Here is a 12,986-nt window from a genome sequence, read left to right on the forward strand (position 1 = left end):
TCCTCGTAACTTATTATTTTAAATTATCTTGAGCCTCAATCTGGTAGCGTCCCGCGTCCCGGCCCGAGTTTCCCCCGGGGGGGGGGGGCCACCATCCAGAAAACCTTGTTTGGCATTGAGAAACGAACTCATTTTTCTTGGAAAACAAACAAATTCCAAACAAGAGCGCGAGCAAGGAGTGACTCAAACTCGTTTCACTAATTTGCTGCAACATGCACGAGGACCTCTGGCCGCGGTGCATTAGAGCACCCGGAATGCACTCTTCTGCACCCGAGGGAGGTATGACCTTTCGAAGAACCGGGAGCACCGGATCAGGGCCGAACAGGGCGTTCCGGTTGCTTCAAAGTCATGCAACCGGTAAGGGTAAGTAAATTTTAAATTGTCAGGGAATTGTGCACTCGTCGTAAACTTGTCCCCGGGGCCTTGGGCGAGGACACGGATGGGTCTCCCGGGGCCCCCAGGACCAAAGGCTTCCTCTAATGAACGTCTGACGTGCATTGTCCCCGGAGTCGGATCCTCTACGCTAACGTGTCGCAGGACAGTTTTCGTGTCCCGTCGATAATTATGCTTGTAACGCGCGCGCAAAGTTCGACGTCGGGAGCTCCGCGTCACGGAGTGAAAGGAAGTCAGTGGCCAAAAGGTACACACAAACCACATATGATGATTTATGGGCACCATAAAACGGTCGATGATGGGCATTAGTGCGAAAGTTTTGTTTTTTTACGGCTACGGTCGAAAGGTTAATTCGCCCGCTGTCTGGCCACGAAATTCCCACGAATCCATTTTTAGCCACCACCAACAGGCTATAAGAGCCACGGGCCGACAGCGTTGTCCAGGGGAAAAAGCACCCGGGCAGGGGTGTCACCAAGAAACCATAGCAAACCGATCACCGATCCTCCGGTTTAGAGACGGATTTTCCCACGTCACTGTCGCAAGCCGCCACGGCCGACGTTTTGTTTACGCCGACGAAAAATACGTTGCTAAAGGCTCAAGGCTCCAAAAAGGACCGCCCGATCCGGATAAGCTGGGTCGGCCACAGCGTAGACGACGAAGTTTGCCAATGAAATGGTTTTTCATTTTCCCCAGCGTTGGCGTTGCCGGTTCCTCCGCACCGGAGAAGGTTCCAAAGTTTCCTCCGAACGCCGCGTGGCCGTAAACGTAAACTTTTGCCGCGGTCTCGCGACCTCGGCCTCGGTGCGTATCGAACCAACGCACCAAGTGCGCGTCAGCCTCTGCCGATGCGAAGTTTCCCGATGCCGTAGAGTTCCACTATTTTATTTCCGCTAATTAGAAGCGAAGCGAAAAGGTCCACTGTGGCGTCTGCGGCGGCCAGGGATATCCGTTTCCTCGAACTCAAGCACGCCGGGGGGCTCACGCTTTTGGGGCTTCCATTACTTTTTTCGGCGAACAGCAGCAATGGTGTGAATTTATTATTCTACGAAGAAACAATTCGAATTTGAACAGACGGAAGCACAAGAATTTTCCCCATAATCAACTAAAACCGCTCTTCAGTACTTGGGCGCCATTTTATAAGTCTAAAGCACTGTAAAAAGAACCAAAAACAAAGCCTACTCGATGTCGTTTTGGAATTAATTTAAATGAAATCCAAACGATGTCAGCCGCATCGTTCCAGATTGATCTCCATCAATGAAGTGTTTATTTCGTCCGTGGCGGTTATATGCTCGCGAAGCACCGCAACAACAACAATAAACCATAAAAGGGCAGCCGGTGTTATCTGCGGACGAGATTTATTGTGCATATCATGGCCGATATCGCAACGCAGATAGCTGCTGCGGACCGAATGGGCCCCAAACAGCCAACGGCCAACAACAAGCAGCCAACCAAGCACCCTTTACATCCGTCGCTATCTTGTACGCTTGCCGTCAATGGCAATTGGTATGCAGGGCTCTCATCCCTTGCTTGGGCCCGCAAGGAAAACCCGCAGCACGGCACACGCATTGGCCGTCGTAGCCCTTTCGGTGGTCGCGAATTGAGAGATTTAATTAAAACAACATTCCGGCAACCGCGCAACCAAACAACCTTATCGCACCGAAACTATCTCTGGCCGGCCGGTTGGTTGCTCATCATTCTGTTTCCCGGCATTTGAAGGCCCCGTTTTGCCGGTTCGGTCGTTGCGGCTTTCCGGAAAGCACAAGCACATTGGTTCCCCTGTGGGGTTAACGAAGACTGTGTGTATGTGTGGCTGTTTCGCTGTCGCCGTCAGCCCGGTCATGAAGCCCCCCAAAAGTGGCGCCTATTCGGCCCACCCCGTAACGTAAAGCGACGCGCGTGCGGCGCATGACGCCAGAGTTACGCGAGAAAGCCCAAAAAGGTTGCTCGAAACCTAATTCTAGGGGGCGCCGGCCGGCGTGGGGCGAGCAAGAAGCGTAGCGTAGTAGTCGTCCTCGCACGAGTGAGGCCAAAAAGGAACAAACGAACCGAGAACCGAAACCAACCGACGAATCGAAGAAAAATGGGAAATATATTGGATTTATTTTCGGTATTCGGTTTGGAAGGATTATTTTTAGCCGAACCGGCGTGCGGCGTGCCGAAGGACACGGTATCTCCTCGCACACGTTGCCATTCAATTGTATCGTAAGTGAAACTCAATCTGGCGTGCCCCGGGGCCGCCGATGAAGCCGTGAGCTAGAAAATGTGGTTGGAAAATATGAAAGTTACCAACCTTGCGGCACACACGCGGCGGCGGCGTTACATGTGATCCGCCGCCACCACCGGAACCTAAGCGGATCGAGCGGATTTTGGTGTGCCAATCACCGCCCGAGGATGTGCAAAATTCTTGGAACCTTTCTTGCGTGTGTTTCCAGGGACGAACCGCTGGTTAATTGATTGTCACCCCCAGGATTCTGGCGATTCTTCACGACTCTTCAAGAGTGTCTCCACAACGTCGTTTCCATAAATTAACCAAAAAACGGCATGGCGATGGAACGGCGAAACAAATCGGTTTCCACGGCCGCCGGTGACAGACGGAACGGATCGAACTGGGACCGCCAACACCCGCCCCAAAATAAATCGTTCTCCTCCCGGCAGCAGCAGGAACTTGCGCATGTTCCGCCTAATGGCTCCAAAATTGCCCCCCATTTACCATCGGTGTGGAAAGATTTATGGTTCCCCCGGCCGGCGCGGACCCCAGACAGTCCCGCCCCGATCAGCTGTGCCGACGGCGAGTTTGGGGCGAAGCGTACCTCATGAGCTCGAACGTGATGCAGAGATGGTTGCGGAAGTAGAAGTAGTCGAGCATGTGGATGACGTTGTGGCCACCGTCGGCGGCGTCCTTCTTCCGCAGCTCGTCCAGTATCCGCACCTCGACGAGGGCCTGATGGTGGAAGCGCTTCTTGTTGCGGATGATCTTGATCGCCACGTACTGCTTGGTTTTGTGGTCGAGCGCCCGGATCACCTGCCCGAAGCTGCCCTTGCCGATGATCTCCAGGATCTCGTATCGGTAGCAAATGTGGTCGTGCACGATCTGTGGGGGTGGGGGAGCGAGATGGAGAGGGTCAGGGTTCGAACGTCAAAAAACTCGGCCGTTCTTCGCTTACCTTCTGATAGCATCCGTTCTCATCGTCGAAGCCTCCGTTCGCTCCGACGCCGGCCTTGCCGTGGATTTTGCGGGCGTCTAGCCCGAGATAGTAGATTTCCTTGTACTTCTCGATCTCCTGCTTCTCGAAGTCCGTCATCTGGTGGCCGTACTGGTCCCATGCTCCTGTGGAAAAGTCGGAAACGTCGAACCGTTAGCTTCGTTTCAGTCAGTAAAGTCCCCACGGAACGACCCGGAAATATTAAATTAACACCTAGCGCCCGTTGGCTGACCACTCCCAGCTATAACGTATGAACTTCCCCGGGTGCCCTAGCGCGCCCCAAAGGATGATAAAGATGTAACCCACGCTTCTGTACGAGTCCTGGTGGCCTGCAAGCCCAGTACCAGGAAGTCCGCCATGCCGTGTGGTGGATCCGTTATTTATAATTCACTACTCGCAGGCACGTGAACTTGCCCCCCCCTTCCACCCGGCCGCCTGCCAGCATAACCTCCTGCACTCTCTCTCGCAAGTGCAATCCGCGTGCCAACGTGCCATCGAAAACGTGGCGCCGTGGCGCACTGGAAATGGCACCCGGTTACATACCGGAGGCCGCTGCGCCGACGCCTCGAGATTACGCGATGCGGTGTTTCTCGCTGATTCGGCATTCCGTCCCATGCCCACCCCACCCCGGGGGGCTGACTCACGGCAATTCGACCCGACCCGACCGGGGGGCGCCTTATGCTGATTTGATTACGAACGACGAGCGAGTGAACTATCTGCGCTGACGATGTCGAGAGAGGTGAGTGTTGTGGGCCCCCCATCAAGAGACAGAGTTCATAATTTGGCGAACATTATTCATACACTGCGCGATGGAAGAAGCGCCAACGTGTGACCTTTTCGGGGGGTGCGCAAAGTTGCGACTTCGCTGGGAAAACAACTCCGCCGATGGCTTCGCTGTGTCATCGGTTGCGGCCGCCCAGCTGATGGATTGACCTTGAAGCGAAAGCATGTGCTCCGTTTAATGTGGCATGTGGCCACATCACGGTGAGTTAGCTGAAAGATACGGTACTACGTCACCAGGCCGCGAAGGGTTACGAAGAGCCTTCGTTCCTAATTTACGTTCCGTACCGTTCAATGTGCTTGACAGCTTCACGCCGTAACCTACGCTACGCTTTCATTCCATCATTCCGGTATGTAACGTAAGCCACATTAACTGTGGAAGGATCCGCAAGAAAGGATTAAAATAAATTGGTAACCAAAACGACGAACAGTAACACTTGTGAAGTAAAAATGGGCAGCGTCGGGTTTAATACTTCACCGAACGTGTTCTACCAAAGGCTTCTTCGATCGAAAGAGTAATGTATGATGACTAACATATTACATCAATGCCAACACGGCATTCTAGCGACTGATAAAATAGTTTAAACGTCCAAAAAGAAACTAAATTTGATTAAATCAATTTAAAACGGTCTAACTTTTAACTATAAGAATTTGTTTAAATGTAAACCTTAAAAATAAACTATTATTTATATTCAGTAGTTGTCAGTTTATATGAGTAGTAGTTTTCAGAGTCACGAAAATGAGTTACCAGAAATGAGCTGTATGTTCCAACATGTCGACGAAACATTATTATTTTCAAACCAATTATCCAACTCCGTGAACGGCGGAATGAAGTTGATTTCTATTAAACTATTAAACATAAAAGTGCCAAGCAGTATGTTAAGTTGACCAGTATCGATTAGTTGAGCTATCGTCCAAATCAACTGTGGCCTGCTCCAGTAGCAAGATGTAACTGTCAAAATCGAATGTAGTTGTCAACAACCGGTCACAATGGCGGCATTTATTTATAAAGGAAGATAAAAATACATGCAACTTTGTTCAATTTTTATCTACTGTTTGGTTTCATGGTTCTTCTTTCCTTATCGTTTGTTTGATAAACCTTTTTGTTTTACGAACTATCTTCACATTCATAGTGTGAAAATTTCCCGAAGCTGTTCCTTTGTACGTTATGTTCTCTTTTTACGTTTGATAGAGTACGGAATAAAATGTATAATAAAATGTCCTCTACCTTGCATAGTCTCTACATTAAAGAACATTTTCCCAAAGGGCGTAACTTTGTCCATCGACCATCGACGAAATGATGCGATTGAGGCCATCTCCAGTTGCAAAAACGGTGGCATAAAACTGCAGTTCATCGGTTCCGTAGTACTCGATGCACCCCGCGTAGTTCACGGCAGGTTCGTTTACGTAATTCCTTTTTCGTAAATTGAGGAACACACAACAACTTAACTTCCACGCCGAACCGGCAGGGTGCAGAAACCGGGAACTGCTCCACTTGGGTACCCACGTAAACGATTAGATCAATGGGCGTTCAATTTGAGTAGGGAGCGGCCAGACACATTGAAGACCTCCGAACCATCCGAAAGGGAGCCCACGTTTTTCGGGGGTTGGCCACCGGTAATTGCCATGGTTCCAGTTCCACCACGGGTGTTTCCGTCGGGCCCGTACAATGTAATGTCACCAATAAAACAGGATCCGCAGCCTTTCCGCCTTTTTTGGGGTGGGACCTCATGCACACACACGCACGCGGATCCACCAGCAAAACATGCGCCAGAAACATTGTTACAGCGACGAAGACGACGACGACGACGACGCCGACGACTACGGAACGGGGTTTGCGATGGGCTCGGGGAATTGAATTTGTCCGCAACATTTCCGGCTATCGGCCGCATGCAAATAATGCTCGCTCGCGTAATAGTGCGCTGCCACCGCCGTCCACCGGTGGGGTGGCCTCTTGCGGCTTTATCAACCCCACTCACCCCGGGCACTAATCACGGTTGCCCAAAGCGCAAGGCGCATGACACGCAACATGTTCGGTCGGAACAGTATCCGGCGTAGCGTTTGGCCACTATCAGCGCTCGACTCAGCTGTTTTTTTTTTGTTTGCGCTTTCCTTCGGACAGAAGACGACCGGCGAGGTACTGGCCTGGCACGCTCGTTTGCTTATAATGTCGTCGGTGGCAGGATTCGCCACGCACGACCTGACAGGATCGACGTTATTCTTGATTTATTTTTAACCCCCCCCGGCTGGAGCTGGAGTCGCTGAATATAACAAAATAATTGAATTGAAGCCCGAGCAAGCAGGCAGGTCCTGTGGCAGGGTCTTAAGAATAGGCGTCAATGCTATCACTGTCACAGGAAAAAAAACACAGGGCCACAACCCGGGCTCGCAGGAACCATTTCGTTGTCAGTTGACGATGCTCGCAACAAAGATTTCCTGTCCGCCTTTACGCCCACGGATTTTCTGTGTGTGTATCGGTGGAACATCCGCCTCCGTGGGCTGCTCGAAAGCCCGTTTCCGATTCAATTTGGCACCCTTTTTCGGGGGCACAAGCCCGACTAATGATGTCGGGGGCTTAGAAAAGCCTCCGAGGAAACTCCGGTTCCACCCCAGGATCGCTCAGGTGGTAAAATTGAGTCTCGTCGCCAACCGATTGATCCGATGCGAACCCTGGATGATAATGTTTAGCTTTCTTTTCGGCGTTTTGAATGGGGACGTTTCCTTGTTAAAGAAGGACAGACCGCTCGTTAAGAGTTGCTTGTCGTCGATGGGGTAAAGTTTAGTGTCCACCGTAAGGCAAAACTACGTTCCAGGAAGAGCGTAACGCGAAAGGTGCGTCGCATCGCATTACACGAGGGCCAATACCATATAATTCATGATGGCGTGCCGTAGATAACGTGCCCATTACGAGACCTTAGCCCGATTCGCGTGAAAACGAGTCGTGCGTGTGATGAGGGGGCACTTCAAATTGGTATCTCCAATCGCTACCATGAGTAGACACTAATTGACCCAAAACAATCTCGACCACACCCTGTGTGAGGGTCATCCTTTACGTTGTATCAATCGAGCGTTTTAAAACATCCGAAAGTTCACGTAAAAAATTGGTTAAACCGAAAAAGCACAATCCAATCTTCTGAAGCGTTCCAACATCCTTCCAACAACGAGTAATGGCATCACAAGCAATTCATAGTTCCCCTCGGGGGCCAACATCACACGGATCATACTTACTGGCGGGCGTCATTGGCAGGGTCGGTTTGTCATTCTCCAGCTCCGTCGTGGAGTTGTTGTTGCTGGACGGGCTGAGCGGCGGCAGCGCGTTGCCGTGGGCGTCGATCATCGCGTTGCGACCGCCACGGAACGCGTTCCGGGTACCGCTCAGACTGGCCAGCTCCGGCCGCGAGTCGAACAGGTGCGCCGTGTCGCGGTGCTCCCGCCGGCACTTGTCACTATCGAGCTGACCAACAACCTGTGAGGGAGAGAAAAGGAAAAAAAAACCCGTCAAAGATTAGAACATTGTCTTCGGGTGGGGGGGTCGGATTGTTTCCGAAGCGAAGCATTGTCACACACCACCTTGGCCGGCGCTGATATGAGTGGCTCAATCGATCGGGCACTCCTTCGACTTCGCCCGCCCTCGTCCCGGGCTGCCGACAGCGCCTTGTCGACGTACTTGTGCGACAAAATGCACCCACAGCTCGCGGACAGCATCTTGCGCAATCGCTTGCGCGACATCACGATGATTGCGGCGAGCCGAGAGTGGCCACACGGGCAATTAACCGTCGCGGTTGTCGCCGTCGTCGTCGTTACGAATCAATCCCCACAGAAAATCAATGGCCGGAAAGTGGAGCGAAAGTTAGGACATGCTCGTCGTCGCAGCCACCACCGCGACCACGCAGCACCACTCATTAACACTTCGAACTCAACAAAACTGAAACCACCGGCCACCGGCCCCGTAGCCCGTAGCTCACTTGCGTCACGTTATCGTTATCGAAAATGGCTTCACGCGAGGCCCGAGGCGGGCGACAAAACGGAAACCCAACTGTTGGCCCCGCGGCGGTGGGCCGTTCACTTGCGCGAAACGAAGCACCCGGGTTCCGGTTCCGGACACGCGAAATCTGGCTGGCCTCCGCGGTCTCCTTTTGCGAACTTCGAATTGCATTCGCGCGAAAACTGCGCAGCCAGCTGGCGCGTGAGGTCCGCGTGAGGCTCCGGTAACGCCGACACTGGAGAGTGGGTCAGCTGTGGGCCTGTGGGCCGAGATAACAACGGACCCCTTCGGAAGAGATACCAATACACCTTACCAACACCTCCACCAATGACTCTCTCTCTCACTCGCTCTCTGTCTCTTTCCCGCGACTCTTGAGCCCGAATCGTGCGCTTATCACGCGGCGGCGGCGGCGGCCATAAACCGCGCATCTTGGAACGTGGAGTTCGTGGAACGTGCAGTCTGAGTCACGCCAAAGCCGCCCCCTGACGCACTCGAAATCGATTCGACCAAATGTGTGTGTGTGTGTGTGTGGGGCCAATTAAGGCTTCACCGTCGCCGCCGTCTCTCGTTAATGGGCGCCTTCGCCGGAAGTTACGAAACGGAAACGGAAAGCCAACAAAGCTAACCCCCGGGCGCAACAGAGAAGTTGTTGGGTTTTCGCTTTTTCTCACGCAGTGCAGTCTTTTGGTGTGGAAACAATCGACGCATTACAGGGGCGCCACTCTATTTTCTTCAAATATTATCTTTAATCATCGTTTTGCGAGAAGAAAGGGCCGTGGCATTTAAACCATTAACAACAGTTGTAACGTAAGCCAATCGGCAGCGATTTACTGTAAATGGTTTAATCTATGAGCAAAACGCAACTAATGAAGAACTAAAGTTTAAGTAAGACTCAGCACTTTGCAGCTCAAACTAACAATACGCCGAACACAGCGGGCCGGCCTTGGAATTATTAATTCCTCTAAAACGCTCAACGCAGCCGTATTCTCAACGATGCACTTCAACGGGCACGGCGGAATGCACGGCGCTGCAACGTGAGGTCCGTCAAGAAAGGCGCGCATTTCGCTGGCTGGAGACGCGTGGCCACACACCGCACAATGCTCGGGTGCGGAAAAGGGCGTTTATTAGCATAATCACTTGACGATTCCGGTCAGCACGGCACACGGCACGTCACAGAGCAATCGCCACCGGAGCCTAGACCCACGCACACCACACGAGTGATAAGAGATTCGAATGAATGGCAAAGTAATTGCTTTGGGTTGCGTGTTGGCGCAGTCGTGCACTTTGTGGAATCTAATCATCGATTGCCCTTTCTGTCGACGCGATGGACGAGACGAGATGATTGGAATAGGTGCGATAAGAGGCGCGTTTGGTTGAATGCCAAATTTTCGCCACGGAAAGTACCCAATCCTCGGGCGATGGGAAATGAGGTACACTTTGGTCGATTTATTTATTGGAACTTTTGAAACTACTGGGTTGTTCAATACGTTTTGCGGTTCGATAAGAAAAACGATAAGATCTCCCTGAACATCAATGCACTTGCTTCCAACGTGATTTATGAATTCCATCCCTGAAGCGAGAATCTGAAAGGGCTTCAAAATGCCCTTCCACAGATGCTATGACCTCATCGTTTGATGAAAAATGCTTTTCACACATGACTTTTTTAGGTCTGAAAACAGACTTCTACTAAATCTTCTCCAGACATTCGACGATTTTCCAATACGATATCCTGTATTTTCCCTACGATTGTAGGTATTGCTACTGTTTTTGGACGTTCTTGACGTGGATTGTCCTCAAGGCAAGGTACTGCCACGTTTAAATTCCGCAACCCATTCCGTCTACTCTACTAATTGAAGACGAAGAGTCTTTTCAACATTCGTTCATAAATTTCCTTTGCTTTCATGAACCTTTGCAAAACAACCAGTCAATGAACGGTAGTGGATTTTTTCCATTGTGAAGAACAGAATGAAGAATGATTGAATTGAAACTTCGCATACGTTCATATGAAGAGTGTACCAACATAACAACAAAAAATTAGGTTAACAGCAGCGCCTTCTGTTATTGAAGTGCAAAACTTATTGAACAGCCTGCTAAATTATTGAACGGCTTTAAGTACGCCTCGGTCTGGAATTACTTATCACGAGTTTGCCGTGAAGTTGTAAAATCGTCATTGTCTTGGTCGCCTCTGTCACTCACCAACCAAGAGCCAGAGAGGTTATCTATCGCTTAACCTTCGGCGGTTCTTCAACTCCCCGACTCAAGTGACACAGTTCTAAGCCGCGCGCCTTATCACGAAGAAGTCGATGGACCAAGACGGTGTCGCGCAATGATCCCGGCCCCAATCAATGGCCGTCCCGCGGGAATTGATCCGTCCGGCCTCGACGGCGATGGGACTCGCGGCTGAACTCGGCGCGCGGAACTTCTTGGAACTCCCCGAACTCGGCCAACCAGACAGAGTAATGTACGCAATAACGCAAAGGAAGGCCCCGCCTGTCACGCTGTCACAGAGCATAACTCGGAATGAGGAAATCATGGCCACAAAACCAGCAAACAACGACCTCCATTGTTGTCAACCGAGTCGTCATGTGTATGGTTTGTCGTCGGGCTAGTGGTCGCGGCAACCAGCGTCATCCTTCGGTCTCATCTTTATCAACGCAATGTGCAACGCACAACCAACACCCGCCCGGTCATCGGATCGGCCACAACTTGCGCCCGGAGCCCGCGCAGTGGAGCGAAAACACTCACGATTTCATTCACGCCCCTCACGGCTAGTGTTTCGCTTGGGCCACACACGTGTTTCGGTGGCGTGCGGTTTCCGGACGATCGAGTTGAGGATTTCTCGAGCGCGATCCAGCAGCAGGTGCCAGTGACGGTGGAATTTGATAGCTTCGAAGGTTGCGCCACGATCAGCTGGCAAGCTGGTTCCACCCCAGGTGGCCACACGTGAGCCACACGCGATTCTTGGTGTGTGACACTCTCGAGAAGTTCTTTGTTCGCGACCAAATTTGTCGATGGTTGATGTCGAGCCGAGCGTTGCATATTTCATTTGCGACATAAAGAATCCATTTACTTCTAAATGAAGCCATCAATAATGGATGTTCAATGGGAATCTCTCGCATAACTCGCAAAGGTTATTTTTGTGGAAGTATCGACTGAGAGCAGTATTGATACGTTCCTTCTCCAGCCTTACAAATGCCACAATGCGTCATCGGAAAGTTACCATGACGTTGTGCGTCGGTCGGCAACAAAGGAACAAAGAGTCCTTTAATCGACCAACAAAGACTGCATCAGCTCCGTTCGCTACGGATGATGAAGAACTATTTCAGACGTACTAAGAACACTTCGTCTTCGGATTCTGCTCCTGAGCGGAACAGAACTTGGCCAACTGTTTTACTTGGCAGCAGAAGGCTAGCGGATTGGTCATTCATTTTAACGCATTACGAGAGTTTTGCGGTGACCGACGTCAAGGTCCGGTGGCTATACGATGGATGCATCGACACTTCCCAGCCAAGTCCATTAGTTTCGCGTCATTAAAGATTTGTCTGGCGAAACACAATTCCTTTCTCCATTTTATCAGGCCATTATGGGCGATTCCCTTCCAATGTTACAAAAATCTCAACGTAGGTTACGTTGCTGTCGTATTTCTTCGAGTATTTCATTCATTTTCAGTTCAATATAACCTTTCACGTAAGCTTCCATTTTGTACATAATCAGACCAGCATGGGCCTCGGGTATCGGTGATTAATTCGAAGTTTGTCTGACCCTGGTTGCTCAGAACTTTTCCTAACGGATGAGCGATAATAAATTGTGATGGAATCTAATTCAACGTCAAGCTCAAAATGTTTCCCCATCACCATGAGCTGCATCATTTCTTGCTCCGGGAGCGACAGAGTTTACAATTTACCATTAACACTAAGCCAATATCGGTGATCGATGACGGATGGAGGGATGGTGCAATGTTAGCTGTCCTTCTCCAGCCCCGACACGTGCCGCACTCGCTTAAGACGTACCGGGCTGGATTCGCGCATTGGAGCCCGTCGAGGTCTAAAAATATCCGATGGCCGACCCCACCCCTTGGTACGTCTTGTCGCGATCGTAAAACGGCCTCTCGGCGCTCCGGTTCGGTCAGTAGCTCGGAAAACCATAAAACCCGATGATTTCGACCTCAGCACGTTGGCCAATCTTCTTTCCGCCTTTTTGATGAATAAGTTTTGACTTTATTTTTTGACGCACCAGAATTACGAACCACCCTACCCGCGTCGCTTCCGTCACTCTTATCGTTACTGCATCATCGTTCGTCATCATCATCATCTTGCGGCTGCGGAACGGGGACACCCCTGGGGCGCCGCGAAACGGCACCCGGGAGCGTTATTAATGTTGCGCTATCGTAAAACAACATTCGTCTAAATGGAGCATACGTTCGTCGATGGCCGGGGGCGGGGGGGCGACCCGGAAGGCGGAAAAGCCGGAAAAGCGAATCGAAGCGAATTTCGGAGCCCGGCGCCAATTTCGGCCTGGCCCGGGCCGACCTTCCGCATTTCAAGGAGAGACCCGAAAAATCAATCGTGTGCTTCATTTTGGACCGTGTTGGCCTCATTTGGCGCGCGTGTGTGAACCCCGGCTGG

At 51.2% G+C, this 12,986-nt stretch overlaps 1 protein-coding gene across 5 annotated transcripts in view; it reads right to left on the reverse strand.

Annotated features, from left to right (window-relative positions):
• LOC128274445 (dual specificity tyrosine-phosphorylation-regulated kinase 2) overlaps positions 1 to 12,986 on the reverse strand; it is a 59,800-nt gene that overhangs the window by 6,955 nt on the left and 39,859 nt on the right. For all 5 annotated transcript variants that reach the window (XR_008269305.1, XM_053012651.1, XM_053012652.1 and 2 more), the window contains 3 exons: positions 7,605 to 7,842; positions 3,558 to 3,721; positions 3,204 to 3,484 (listed from right to left, as the gene is read on the reverse strand). Coding sequence is in view for 4 of the 5 variants with exons in the window: in XM_053012651.1 (XP_052868611.1) it covers positions 3,204 to 3,484; positions 3,558 to 3,721; positions 7,605 to 7,842 (683 nt within the window). In the remaining variant the exon portion in view is untranslated. The remainder of the gene's footprint in view (positions 1 to 3,203; positions 3,485 to 3,557; positions 3,722 to 7,604; positions 7,843 to 12,986) is intronic.

The sequence above is a fragment of the Anopheles cruzii genome, chromosome 3, assembly GCF_943734635.1.
Source record: "Anopheles cruzii chromosome 3, idAnoCruzAS_RS32_06, whole genome shotgun sequence".
Taxonomy (NCBI): domain Eukaryota; kingdom Metazoa; phylum Arthropoda; class Insecta; order Diptera; family Culicidae; genus Anopheles; species Anopheles cruzii.